The sequence below is a fragment of the Ischnura elegans genome, chromosome 1 (genome assembly GCF_921293095.1).
Source record: "Ischnura elegans chromosome 1, ioIscEleg1.1, whole genome shotgun sequence".
Taxonomy (NCBI): Eukaryota; Metazoa; Arthropoda; class Insecta; order Odonata; family Coenagrionidae; genus Ischnura; species Ischnura elegans.
Genome location: NC_060246.1, coordinates 66,893,224 through 66,908,181, shown reverse-complemented (window position 1 = coordinate 66,908,181; position 14,958 = coordinate 66,893,224). Strand labels below are relative to the sequence as shown.

At 40.0% G+C, this 14,958-nt stretch overlaps 1 protein-coding gene across 4 annotated transcripts in view; it reads left to right on the top strand.

Moving 5' to 3' along the window:
* Window positions 1-14,632, top strand: part of LOC124162504 — a 191,511-nt gene extending 176,879 nt beyond the window's left edge. For 2 of the 4 annotated variants that reach the window (XM_046539071.1, XM_046539091.1), the window contains exons 10-16: window positions 2,954-3,832; window positions 4,432-4,524; window positions 6,222-6,618; window positions 7,479-8,576; window positions 10,803-11,066; window positions 12,959-13,064; window positions 14,388-14,632. In XM_046539071.1, the coding sequence (XP_046395027.1) occupies window positions 2,954-3,832; window positions 4,432-4,524; window positions 6,222-6,618; window positions 7,479-8,576; window positions 10,803-11,066; window positions 12,959-13,064; window positions 14,388-14,512 (2,962 nt within the window). In that variant the 3' untranslated portion in view covers window positions 14,513-14,632. The remainder of the gene's footprint in view (window positions 1-2,953; window positions 3,833-4,431; window positions 4,525-6,221; window positions 6,619-7,478; window positions 8,577-10,802; window positions 11,067-12,958; window positions 13,065-14,387) is intronic. The other 2 variants (XM_046539083.1, XM_046539077.1) reach the window with 2 other exon arrangements.
* The last annotated feature ends 326 nt before the right edge of the window (window positions 14,633-14,958 follow it).

The window sequence follows — 14,958 nt, the reverse complement described above, 5'->3', positions numbered from 1 at the left end:
GGTTACTTTTAACCTGGTCTGCAGTTATCACAGTAAGTGTACCGGTTACCATAATTGTCATCGGAACTGCAGTTTTATGAGTTGATTGTTATCAAGATGAAAATTTTGACTAGAATATCTCGGAGTGGGATTGGAACATTGTGGCACATTTGGGGAAATGACAAGGACGGAACTCGGGCTTTGGGACTTAATGAGAGTTAATGGAAACTAGCACGAAAGTAACTTTGTTTTAGTTAGCATCTTTTGTAAGCAATCGGAAAGTAATGTAGGTAAAATTATGAAAAGCGGAAGGTATTAAATCTGGGCTCTCTACCCTTCTAGAGTGTCTTTTAACCCGGTCAGTAATCATAGTGCAAAATCGGTGGCAGAAGCAACGTGGACAGTAGGTGACCAAATCTGATGACCATAATCACGTGAAGTCCACCATCAATTTCCACTTGAATTTTCCACGTTGATTTCACCACCCATTTCTCATTAGGGTTGCCACGAAAAATTTTCCTATGCTCCCATATAGAGTCCAAGAAAAAAATTTATCTTAAAATTTCAATATCTGGAAAATATGGCATGGAATACCTAACATTTTTTCCCACTGGCCCATGAAGTACTTTCTTTAGAAGGGCGTATTTTGGAATTTTCGTTGAAAATGAAATATATTTTCTTTCTCATTGCCAGTGGAACCCTATTAAAAGAATAAAAGAGAATAAGATTCTCTTTCAAAAATGTTTTGATAAAGCTACGTTTGAATATTTACGATCATTTGACTGCTTTCTTGGTGATGTTTGGAAATTGAGAAATTCATTTTTGAGTTATTATTTCTCTCGTCTCTTTCTCTATTAAAGAAGGCCAACGAAATATGGGAGCATTACCGACATTATGATGGAGAGGCACCGTTGGGGATAAAAGATTGATTTATAGTTCGGTATGATAAACCAAATTATAGTCAAGATATCAAGAACTTAATAGTTATAAACATCCCATCCTTCATTTACTTGAATTTCTCCCCTCTCATATCTTTAGCTGGCCTTGGATTTCTGACGAGGAAAATTTCTCTTCGGCAGGGATTCGAATTCAAATAATAGATAGCCATTTCCTCTTGTTCCAAGAATAACCCGTCTTATCTCTCTCCAGACTTGGCTATTCTACAATTTATTTACTTCCATGCTGGCCACACAATGTTTCGTAATGGTTTCGTTTTGGTACGAGCATTGCTCGAAAATACGAAATTTTTCTCCCAAGTATTCGCAATCTCAGAAGCTATAGATGTATCCTTTCGGGTGAATCATAATTATTGTATCGAGATATTTACACAAAGTTTTGCACATTTAATCACCAGAGATCTATTTTCTGACTCAGGATATGAGACGGCAATGCCTACCAGGGGCGCAGCTAGGAATTAAGGCTAGGAGGGGGGATTTAGGCGCAACTAATGCTTATGGGTGCGGGTGTATTGCATACCTACCAGGGTAAGCAGGAGTTGCTGGGGTCCTCCTCCATAAAAATTTGAAGAATAATGGTTCAAAATGGCGAGTTTTACGGCTTTCTGAGGGATATTTGATAAATCCTAACACTATTCTATAAGTAATACTGATCCAAATAAGTAAAATGGATTAAACTTGAAAATTCCTCTGAGCTCTGGGAGGGGGGGTTTATCCCCCAAAACCCCCCCCTCGCTGCGCCACTGATGCCTACATCACTTTTCAAATAGAGTTCACCTCCTGGGATGGAAAAGTGATTGCAGTACAACTATGGAAAAGGAAATGTTTTCTTATGACTTATGAGTGATTCAACTATTCCATTTATCCACTCATTGGCCGCTATTTTTACATTCCGCCCTTATGGAGGAGCCGCTGTAGATTCCTCATGCATTTATCAAATGTAATAGACGCTTAATGTTATACGTTTACATGTTGTCGACTGTATACGCACCTGAAAGCGCATCTTTAACTGGAAATTGAAAAATTACTGATTTTATTATTAGGTCTTACTTAAATTACTATCTAAATTTAACTCCTATGTGCGGCCCATAGTTAGCAGATTGAACATTTTTGCCGCACGTTAAATAAAAAAAAACAAAATAGGGTATCATTCAGAGAAAAGCCTTGGCAAAGGAGGAATTTTTGAAGCTGATAACAGAATCGTAGTGTTAGACTCTAACAGTGGCGCCGACTCAATGGGGCTTGAGGGGGCCCGAGCCTCTTCAAAAATTCGTTATGGGTATGAGGAAGAAATGTGTCAGGCTAGTCCATTTTCCTCGGAATCTCCAGATATCGAGATTCGAGTTATCAGGGTTCTAATGTTGATCATATGACTATTCTAAAATGCTTAAAAAAATTTAAAATTCACAACTTATAAAATTTCCCGGGGAGAGATCCCCAGTGTGGGCCCCCTCAATATTTTTGCAAGTTGGCATCCCTGGACTCTAAACAAAAAGCTAATTAAATGTCTGATTTGGAGTGCTGCGCTCTATGCTGCGGAAGCGGGGACGCCGAGGATAGTGAACCATAAACACTGGGCATTCGAGAAGGCATTTGAGAAAAAAGGCATTAGAAATGTTAATGTGAAGGAAAATGGAGAAGGCGAAGCAGACAGAGAGGAAGAGAGGCGACGAAGTGCTAGATATGATTGACGAGGAGAGGAAACTTCTATATGAGATACAGGGGGGACAAAGGGCTTGGATGGAACGAGTGCTATGCGGAGAGGGAATGCTTAAAACTGTGTTAAAGGGAAGTGAAGGAAGAAAGTTAGGTATCCAGGAAAGGGAGAGGCTGGGACTAGGTTTCATGATTGTAGTGAAAAAGAATTGGCCTTATCGTGAGTTCAAGAGGGAGGTTCAATATGATAGGAGTACATGTTGGGTAATTCATAAAATATTCTATGTTGACCTACCTCAACCCCGAGAATATCTATATCATTTGGAAAAAAAAATGACGCTCTTTTTTCTTCTGTTTCTTAGCGTCCACGGTCAGACGAGCGGCTGCCCGCATCCCAGAGTCCTCCCCAACCTCGTGTCCGTGTGTCTGGGCGCCATCTTCTCTCACTTCGAGACCCGCTGCCGCCGCCTGCAGCGCCTCCGCCGTCAGAGGCAGCTCAAGATGGGCGCCAGCCGCAGCGAGACAGAGGGCGACGCGATGGACACGAGCAGCGCCGCTTCGCGGAAGGTCCTCAAGCTGAGGATGTGCGTGGGGGCCAGGGGATCGCGGCGGCAGCGGGAGAAGGCCGGGGGCGGAGGGGACGAGGAGTCAGACGCTGGAGTGGGGGGCGCAGAGGCGTCGGCCTCCTCGTCGGGACGAAGACTGGGCGGCAGCGACGACACCCTGGACAGCTTGGCGGCCCTCGGAGGCGGTCCAAAATGCCTCGAAATGCCGACCGTGGCCTGCGTGCACAATCAGAGGGGACCGTCCCCCGGAGGCTCGGGGGAAGGGAGTGGGGGGGCGCCCCTTGCGCAGCAGGAGGAGGACGACGTGGAAGACGAAGATGCAGAAGAGGAAGAGTGCGGGGAGAGGGACAGGCTGCTCCAGGAAGACCACCAAAGGCAGCAGCGGGAGGAGCAGCAGAAGCGTCTGCAGGAGAGGATCGAGTCGGAGGATGCGGTGATCCAGGAGGATGACTCGGTGGAGGACAGTGGCGTGGACAAAGGTGGAAAGGATGACGAGAAGGAGGAAGGCAGTGTTGTGGTGGAGAAAGTGCCGTTGGCCAAGAGATGGTCCTCCAAGAGGATGACGAGCGAGGCAGAAGAGGTGGAGAAGGCGTGGAAAGAGGAGGAGAGGACAAAGAGGCGGGAGGAGGAGGAGGAGAGCCAGCTCAAGTGCTACCTCACCGTTTTCCTCGCTATGTGAGTTTGCTTGGATTGGTTTGCATGAACTTTTCTATTCTATTTGTCAATGTAATAGTCAAGCTTTGCATGTATAGGAGTTAGTCCTGGAGATGTTTCTTTTAGGATAATATGCTCAATCCTATAAATGAATGTATTTTGGCTTCTTCCATTGCAGAAATAACAGTTTTGGTTTGCCACTTGGTTGTAGCGCCTTTGTCTCCACAGACACGAAAGGGATTTACCTTTTCAACTAGGGATAGCCCTTCAATGGGCCCTAATGATAATAGCATGCTCCCACATTGAAATGTCTGCCAGAATGTTGTTTGTGACCCAGTGGCAAACTCGAGAAGAATTATTTAGCATCATTTGTTGTGTTAATCCTTCAAAAGAAAGAAATTTTCACCCATGCAGATGTGGAATTACAAAAATTCAAGAAAAATTAGATTGTGAATAGTCGGTACTCAGACTAATGCCAGTGAAACCCCTCATCTCTTCATTTTTATTGATTCATTGTGGAGCTGTTTCTGAAAGTATTGTATTTTTTAAGTGTGGGTAATGATTAAATACCGTAGATATTGAATGAGAGTTCCTTACAATTTTCTCTATCTCTTTCTCAGTTCTGAATATGATGACTGGCGACCTGGATTGGCACAACTTCTTCAACCTATTCCCTTCCCTGATGATGCTCTTGCTCATGAGCCTTTTCTATGGTAAGTAATCATTGTAATAAAATTTATCTCTAACTGCGGTTCTGAATCATAATTATTAACAGTTTTACTTTAATTTAAGCTTCTTTTGTAAAACTTCTTGTCAAATGCATTGAATTTTCATCATCTTGTTTGCACAAAGATGACTAACTTGTCCATTTTTGGAATTTGGTAATCCTTTGCGTGGCTGCAGGTTTTCACTCAAATCATGCATCTAAATAAATACAGCTATAAACGATACAATGCTGAAGAAATTCTCTACTGATCAATGGTCTGCCAAAATCCATTTCGCTTTCAGTTCATTTAAAGAATTGAAAAATTTTCAGCAAAGCAGGAATTCTGTGTTAATGATTTTTGTGTTTCCCCTGAATTCCAAGCCAAGTGCAATTTCTTACCAATTATCCAGAGGCAAATATTCTGTACCCTGGGGAGCTGGGAAAAAAGGAGGAAAGAATTACATGTATACTATTGGGGAACTTCACCCTTATAAACTTTCTACTTTCTGCCACTTACACTCATCGGAGCAATGAGAGGGGTTTTGGGGGATAAACCCCCCCCAGAGCTCAGAGAAATTTTGAAGTCTAATCCATTTCACTTAATTGGATTAATATCACTTATAGAATAGTGTAAGGATTGATAAAATATCCCTCAGAAAGACTTAAAACTCACAATTTTGAACCATTTACCTGAAAAATTTTCTGGGGGAGGGCCCCCGCACCTCCTGCTTACCATGGTGGGTATTCTGCACCCTCAGACCCCCAGTATTAGATGTTGTAGTTGCGCCTAAATCCCCCTCCTACCCATAATACCTAGATCCACCCCTGTTTACACCTCTTCTATATCTTACTATTTGCTGCTGGGCAATTTTATTGTACTTCCTATTAATTTTAGTTTTACAGTCGAGGACCTCAAATTCGGAATCCAGAAACCCGGAAAACCCGAAATCCAGAACATTTGAAAATTCCTCTGCGTAGTGTTTTGACTTGCCACCTTGTGGCACCACTCTCTGAGCCTTGTTCTGGGATGAGTAGGAATTTAGCACATACTATGGACATTTGCTAAGAACCTTGTCAGGGACACATAAGGATATCAAATATCAAGTACAAGAGCCTGAGCACATGTATAAATTAACTAATTTACTAAATATACTATGAAGACCAGAAATCCAGGAGCCCTTCGGTCCCAAGATTTCTGGATTTGAGGTCCTCAACTGTATTTTAAATTTAAAATATCACTGGGTGCCCTTATGTAAAGTTGCTTTTCCTAACCATACATTGATAATGAATAACCCTTCCCCTCCTTCCCCTAGAGATATATTCTATTCTTACCAGATACTCCCCCCTAATCACTGGCACAGCGAGGGGGGTGGTTTGGGGGGAATAAAACCCCCCAGAGCTCAGAGAAATTTTTAAGTTTAATCCATTTGACTTAATAGGATTGATATTACAAATAGAATAGTGTAAGGATTAATAAAATATCCCTCAGAAAGCTATAAAACTCATCATTTTGAACCATGAATGTCAAAATTCCGCAATTTATTAATCTCGCACTTACCACTTATCCTGGTAGGTATTCCTTACCTGGTATCAGTTGCACCTACACACCCTGGTATCAGTTGCACCTAAACCCTCACAGCCTTAATTCCTAGCTGCACCCCTGCCCCTAATAGTAGTTGCTAATGAAGGAATTGTTTTCTTTAGTGGCCTAGTTCCTGTGGTTCGTCGAATTGGCACTGATCCTCGCTGCGAAGTGCATCAGATGGTGCTTGGTGTGCGTGAAGGGAAGCCGGGGCTGTTCTCCTTGTACTGTCCCACTTCATCTTCATCATCGTCTCCGCCCCCGTACTTCTCCCCCTCTCCAATGCCCTCCCCCACCTTCCCATTCCCCTCCTCACCCACCCCCCTCACCCACTTCCCCCCTCCTGCCTTCCAGCAGCACCTCTGCCCATCAGCTCCCGCCCCTGCCTCAGCCCCGCCCTTTCCCACCTCTTGCCCCTCGTCTCCATACTCTGGGCCTCCATACTCAGCCCCTCCTTATACCCGGCCATTTCACCCTGAAGATGTCAGCTATGATGATGGCAGCCTATGGTGTGAGATTGTAAGTATCAATCATAAACTCTAGCCTTAATTGTAGAGCACCTAATAATCTTGAGGTAATGCTGAAGTAAGCCCAGATGGATGATCAAATTATTCCGATAATTCATTCTTGATCAATTTTCCAGCACATATTTAGTTTTGATCTTGGCTATTCCACCACATCATGGGGATAATCCCATCCATTTCATAGGTGCAGAACCCATTTAACTATGCTCTTTTGTGCTAATGCATGGTTGTATATCATTCTCAGTCACATGAGTTCAAAATATGCTACCCATGGTATTATCCTCTATTTTGGAGAAATTTAAGGGAACCATAAACAGTCCTTTTACAGCGCCATTATCATGTCATGTCTCAGAATAATTAATTCTTTGAGTTGTTAGCTATGTTGGTGGTTGTTTCTTTTCAATTTTAGGCCTCATGATTACTTTTGGACTATCAAATACTTTGTTTTGTTGATTGGTTCTTGATAAACATCTTGTTATGGTGTTATGCACTTTTTTATCAATTATACTTATGGGCTTCATTATGCTATTATGGCGTAGAGGTTGTCTATCTCAGCTAATATTCATAGTGGTTATGAAGATATAAATCAGTATGCTGTCAAAATTTCCGTGTTTATGTTGGATTATCTTTAAGAGTGATGTTAATTAGTATTTCACAGTTTCACAAGAGAAATAAAATTTATTGCAATGGAAATGATTCTTGATGTGTGAAGTAAATTATGAGTATTCTTAAACTACAGCTAATTTGGTTTCCATGTTTATCAATTCATTAGTCAAATTTAGCTCAATTTTTATTCTTGAAAATTGAATATACTTACCTATATGTTTCTGGTAATGGCCCGTGTTTTGCTTTCAGCTTGGAACTCTCCTTGGTTGCTGTTGTCGTCGGAAACAGTTTGTGTCAATGCTGGCCAACCGCCACCTGGAAGCTTGTATGCTGCTGGCCCTTCGTGACCAGCCACAGGCGCAAGATGCTCTATGCTTGATGCTGGAGTGGAACCTTCTGGGTGGTCGAGGTGGGCGGGCAGGCTCTGAGGGATCCGAGGGGAAAGCCAAAAACGCAGGACCTGACGGCAAGGAGGATTCGGCCGACGGAAAGAAGAGTGGCGAGAAAATTGTGAGGAGACGGAAGAGGACGGTTCGGAGGAGGATAATTATCAACAGTGGTGTCCCTGGTATGAATGTGGACGAAGTGAGGCTCAGCACTCGCCACCTCCTCATGGGAAGTGATAAATCTGCCGCGTTGAAAAACAGCACTGAAACAGTGAATAGGCTGCCAGAAAATGGAAATTTTTTCCCAAAACCAGACGGTGATACTATGAAGTTTGGAGAGAACAAATGCAACGTGAACCGTGATTCGGATCCAGAAGTAACGCTTATATCAAATGCTAATCCTAAAGTAGGTCTTGTTGCTAGTGACTTCAGTGCCTCTGGTAGGAGTGAAGGGAATAAGTCTGAAAAAGGGAATGAACAGGGGGAAGAGTTTAAAGAACATCCTGATCGGCAAACATTGACCTCGGACAACTTGTTTGAGTGTTTAGATCCCTCACCAGCACCTCTTATGCCCCTTTCCTTAGAAGAAAAAGTGGTCGGAGATAGTGTCTTGCAGGGTGAAAAAGATAGGGTAACTGAAGTATTGGAATCGGCTAAAGGGGTAGTCGTTGGATCCAGCCTCTGTGATGATGCACTAGTTTCACTGCAAAACGATGCTAATCAGGGTATACAAAAACCATTGTTAGTTTCAGATAAACTGCCAGAAACAAGGGAAGTGATTGTGGAGGTTAATCAAAGTGAGGAAGATGAGGAGGATGATGATGATGATGATAATGACAATGATGATGATGAAGAAGATGATCAAAGGACTTTGCAGGTTGTAACTACGCTTCAAAGCACCGAGTCTGGTCGGAATAAATACGCTGCCCTTTGTCAGAGACAGATGCATTTACGGGAGTTGGTGAGTATTGAGAAAGTTTTATGGTCCACAGAAATCCCATCATTCATGCTTATATATGTGTTACATAAGCTTACAAATAATCTTAACCTTGCTATCATTTGAGTTTTAAAGCATTTTCCATTTCATATAAAATTAACTTTCTGCATTCATGGCTATAGGGGTCCTCATTCCCCCCTAATGCTGATGGTGCATTCTCCCCTGAAGTGACAACACTCCTTTGAGTGGCCAAATCAATGTGGATTCCACGTTGGTTCAGCTCTCTGGGCAAGGGTGGTTCACTCGATATCCACCACCACCTTATTTCCAAAAATCACTATGTCATCAAAGAATTCAGTCTCCCATTTTTCACAGGGGAATCCCATGAGCATGGTTTATACCCTTTACCGTGTAAGGCTTTTAAGACCTATAACACCTTAGAAATTACTTAACATAACCTATCATTTAATATATTTTTCATGATAAATGGAAAAGAATATGGCTAAGTATTTGATTATTTTGTTGAATCTAACCGGATAATAATCAATGTATGCACTCAGTAACAATTATTCATTGCTATATATACAAAAATAACACAAATTAAAACCAAAGTATTTCAAAATTGTAATTTTTTTCTTCTCCATGGGAATTTTTAATGCACCATTTTAGACTAACTTATGCACTCTGTGCACTATTGTAAATTGGGATCAAAAAACTAGCCTTTGTTCCCAGAATTTGGATCCCAGGCACTTGAAGCTGGATTTAGAAAGCATTGTGATAATTGTTTGAATAGAAACAGCTGTGCCAGTAATATTCAAACTCAGTGGCGCCGACTCCATGGGGCCTGAGGGGGCCCGAGCCCCCTCAAAGATGCGTTAGGGGGGGCGGAGCCCCCTCAATAATTCAAGAAAATAATTAACTTATATTACGCTTTGGGAAATCACAAAAATATATTGGTATTTTCCCATGTTTGAACATAGATACCTTTTAAAATACATTCAATAATGTGTTAAAACAAATAATTTTAAGGTAGTAAGCAGGTTAACTGAACAAAGTGGTGTGAATTATGATAGAGTTACGGTGCTGAGACACACTTTGAATTCAACCTCTTCCCGGGGTAAGACCCCCGATATGGGCCCCCCCAATATTTTTTATAAGTCGGCGCCCCTGTTCAAACTTTTTATTCTGTAGCAGTCATGCTATTGTGCTCTGGGCATCATCATGACTGAGATTTCTAAAAGTTATTTTTGTTGTCATAATTTTGAGTCATAGAGATATAGAAATCAACTCATAGCTAGAGAGTAATATCATGTGCCATTGCGACTGGGATTTCAAAAAGTCCTCCTTAATGTGGTAATTTGAATCTTATGCATGTGATACTCCAAGAGTTGATTTTAGAAAGATTTGAGGAATGCTAGATGGTTACAAGCATGGATGAAAATGATATAAAGAGCAATGTATCCCCTGACAAGGGCGCACCCAGGATCAAAACAAGTAAGTCATGATTGTTCAAGTTGTAGTTAAGATTTAAGCATGGAAGAGGTGAATGAAACCAACATTTTAAGGAATTTTTTTAGTTTTTATAATTATTTGCTTTAAAAAATATTATTTTCCTTAAAGACATTTGCGATTTTTGCTAACAGCGGGGGCAGCTGCTCCCTCCTGCCCCTCGCTGGGTACGCCCATGTCCGCTGATGCATGCAGCCAGGGGGTTGGGATCATTAGAGTTTGCAGCTTATGACAGTCAATTAATTTCTACTGTTGTCATGATGTCCTTTGTCCTACATTAATTATAGGTGACATCATTCAGAAACTCAATTAATTTTGATGGCATTTGTTCATTTTGGTCACACAGAAAGTTCCCATAGCTTATGTTTTGTCTTCTAACAGCCAATTTCTCCCACAGACTTGTCATAATTACACTTCATGTTGTTCTTTTTTGCTTTGTGGAACTCTATTTTGATTAAATGAATTCGTCATATTACATATTTCAAATGAATTCTACTGATTCCAACACAGGATGTCTGTTGTACAATCATTTTCACCTCGGAAATGAATTTATGAGAGCTTTCATAACCAATCTGGGAAACATTGAATTTCCATGGATTTATCCAAGTGCAATTCATTTCAGCTCTTTGTCATGATTTAAATTCAAAAGAATGACTATATGGTTCAATCATTAAAAAAATCAATTAAAATTAGTATCCTATCACATGTTTTGTTAAGTCCGTGAAGAATAAGTGCAAATAGCATCTCTTTCAGCAGCAAAAAGGAGGGCCCAGGAAACTGTCCTTGCCACCACGGTCCACTGATGCAGATGTAACACGACTTGTGTTGGGGTCATGGCCTGAAAGTGAGAAGAAAGAGAACCTTCCAATTGCAAGGGTTCCTCCGTATGGCAGATTCGGGAGCCTGGAGTGCTTGAGTTTGGCATTTACTCATGTCACTTCAGCTTGTGCTACGCATCTCATTCACATACCGACTCTACGATATCTTAACCTATGGTCAACACAGGTTAGTTAACATTTCCATTGTATTTTATGTGTTGCAGATTTCAGAAGTGTCTAGTATATTTTTATAAATGCATTTAAAGAAAAAGGAAATAAATAACATTTACCATCAGTGTCATCTAAATAAAATTTATTGGGATCATATAATCCATCAAGCATTGAAGAAAAATGAGGAAATGACTCTCAATATTTAAAATTTTGTGTTGATTTTGACTCGTTTATTGATTGTTAAGTTTTCAGTCTACCCTATTGAAAATGTCCCATTGATTTCCTATAGGGATTTAAGAAATACTATAGGAACTACGTAAATTCCTATAGGAAATAGAATTTCCTATAGGAATCACAATGGTTCCTATAGGAACCTGTATTGGTCCTATAGGAACCTTGATTGTTCCTATAGGAACCTTGATTGTTCCTATAGGAACCGTTGCGATTCCTATAGGAAATTCTATTTCCTATATGGCTTTAAGAAATACTATAGGAATTATGTAAATACGTATAGGAAATAGAATTTCCTATAGGAATCACAACAGTTCCTATAGGAACAATTAAGGTCCCTACAGGAACCTATATTGGGCCTATAGGAACCTATATTGAGCCTATAGGAACCTATATTGATCCTATACGAATAATAAATTTCCTATAGGTATGTCCTAAGAAAGTTTACAATAGGAATGAGAAATTTTCCCTATTCTCCTAGGGACCTCGGAGGGAGCGTTCCCGCTCGCTGTCATTGATGGTGGACAAATACGAAATGCAGGCGGCGAGTATCAGAGCGGAAGAAATTATTTGCTCGAGGTCGAATGGGCGCACCGCATGTCTCATAGGGAGCGAAATCATTTGGCATTTCAACTCGAGCAGTATAGGACAAACGACCAAGTGATACGAAAAAGTGACTCCATTCACTGTTTATAGGAAATGGGATCAGATAAGATCATATACATGAGATCTAGAGGTGTGGGAATTCATTATATGTACATGTGAGGCAGTATTCCTTTAGAAACTATATACTCGCATTTGCAGGTAACTTTCTAGTCGGATGGCTTTCGACTAACTATAGTATCGCGTCTTGAATACAACTAATAATGCAAAACCTCAGGTAATCACCAAAATAAGAGAAAGAAGTGTTTATAATAAATGCCATAAGTAATTATTAATTTTATCCTTGAAATGGCTACATAATATATAGTATAAAATATTTATTTTCTCTCCAACCAATCGACCAAAGTTAGCTCTCGATGACACTTAAATCCAGGTTTTGCAATTATAAATATTGGTGCTATAGCATGAGATATTGTATTAGCTTAGGTGGTACTGGAACTGAAGTTGGAATACTGATATTAGCACATTACTGAGTTGCTGCGCAATCTCTCTGCTCAAGGATGACCCTCTTAATCCTTAATAGTTCAACATTTTTGCTTTCATATAGGAATCCTATAGGAAAATATTTTTCCTATAGGAAATTTTTTTCCCATAGGAAATTTTTTTCCTATAGGAAATTTTTTTCCTATAGGAATTTTTTTTCCTATAGGAAAATGGTCGAGTTCCCATTGTCAAATTACTATAGGAAAAAAAATTCCTATAGGAAATTTTCAATAGGGTAGTAAAAGGATATTTTTATTAGCAGATTTCTCTTGTTAGAACTTTTTGTCTCCATAATTCACCATTCCCCTTAGAACTTATGTTTTCATAAAAGAAAGGGTTCCACAGTTTATCATTTATCCAGACTCTGAAATTTTTTCACTCAAAATCTCTCCAAGTACATATCATATGAACCTCTTCTCAGTAGGAAAAATTTCTCTAAAACAAAATTTTAAATTTTTTTTTATCACATCAGATATTTTATGTATTTTAATGTGTGTATTTACATTGTGGTATTGATATTTCATTTTACAGTTTGGTGACGCTGGGCTTCAACTCATTTGTGAGCACTTGCATCGCCTTCAGGTCCTAAATTTGTGTGAAACTCCAGTCACAGACAAGGGAATTATTTGCATTGTTGGTAAGTCAAGTTTGAAAAAAGTAAAATTTCAAATTGTAATTAAGTTAAAATTAGTGAATTGAACTTTTACGGCAAACAGATATGGGACTAGACTTGTACGTTGCTTTCAATTGATTTACTCACTTTAGTTGTCATCTTTAGAAGCATTCATATTTGCTTAGAGTATGCTTTTACTCTCTCATTATTAATCCTAAATATAGCATATTAAGCATTCTGTAATGTTCACCTGATATATTTCATAGCAAACAAGCACAAATTACAAACACACTTGTCTAGGAAAACTACTCACAAAGAAAATCGGGAGGTATGGCATGTACCTTACATCACAAATTGAATTAGACATGCATGTTATGAAGAGCTCATGAAGAAAATTGGGAGCCATGGAACTTAAAGAATGGTGCATGCTTTAAAGGATCAGCAGTTTCTGATGGTGCATGAAAATAATCATGGGAGCTGCTTATACCTTATACCAACTGTTTTCTGTGAAAAGGGTGCTTATGGGCACCATTGAAAACAAATACATACATATATACTGTCTAGGAGTTATGTATGGCGTTGCTTCAATTTAGGATCCACAGATTTCTTTGATAAAAACAAATGTTTTGATTACCCTGACACATAATTATTGTGACGTTTTATTGTATCAATTTATTATTGATGCTGGGTTTTGCTATTAAGTGGGCCCTGGTCTCTTCTATAGCGGTAAGGGTTTTCCCCGTCCCTCCCTTCCTTCCCTATCCCTATTCCAGAGGCATTGTCGGGCTCCTATCGTGGCAGCACCCCTTTCCTTTTTCCTTCCCATCCAAACCCCTCCCCGGGAGCGCGGGCGTTTAAGTTTCTGACTTGGTTCCCGGCCCCTGTGCGTTGTAACCCTGAAAGAACCCCCCTTGGGTTCTCATTTGTGTATCGGTATCAATTAACCATCCAACGATTTGATTGATGGGTTTTTCTTATTTATAGGAAAATCCTCCAAAATCCTGGCTTAGCCAGGTTTCGCTAGTAATGGGCCCTGGTCGCTTCTATGGTGGCAAGGGTTTCCCTTCCCTCCCTTCCAACCCTATTCCTATCCCAGAGGCATCATCGGGCTCCTATTCTATATATTCCTTTCCAAACCCCTTCCTGGGAGTGCAGGCGTATCAGTTAAGTTACTGGGCCCTGGCCCGGGTGTGTTGTGACTCTCAGAGGACCACATGATTACACTATTCTCTTTAAGATCAAATAAAGTATATATAGTTTATTGCATAGCAATTTAAAGCTATAGATGCGTAGTAGATTTGTGTGGATTGTAAAATTAATAGAAAAATATTTTCTTTTTCCTTTTAGCTCTCAAGAATCTTCGTCGACTGAATCTAAACAGCACACGCTTAACTCCAGAGACATTTGAAAAATTAAAAGCAGAATTACCAAGTCTCCAAGAATGTGATGTACGATATACAGATGCTTGGTGATCCTCCCTTCTGTATTCCTTCTGAAAATGACTGCATGAGTTGAGTATTAGCTTTATTATTAGGTGTTGCAAATGTACCTTATTCAGAAGAAGTTTGCTTACAAAACTGAACTGATTATATTAATAAATATGAAAAGAATACGCTAAGCAGATGACAAGTAAATGGTGGTGAACTACTTGTGTTGAAATTTCCTCGAAGCAACTTGGAGAATATTCAAGTTGCTAATGCACAAAACATAGGCACAAGGTATTTGACATAGCAATGTAAAATATATATACATATATTAGAGATCAGCATTATAATATAATTCTGATACAACTGAAATTCATACCCTTACACAACTATTTTAGAAAAGAGAATAAAATTGAATACAGTAAAACTTCGATTTTACGCACTTCGATTTTACATCAAGTCTCGTTTTTACGCAGCGACACTCAAGTCCGGCC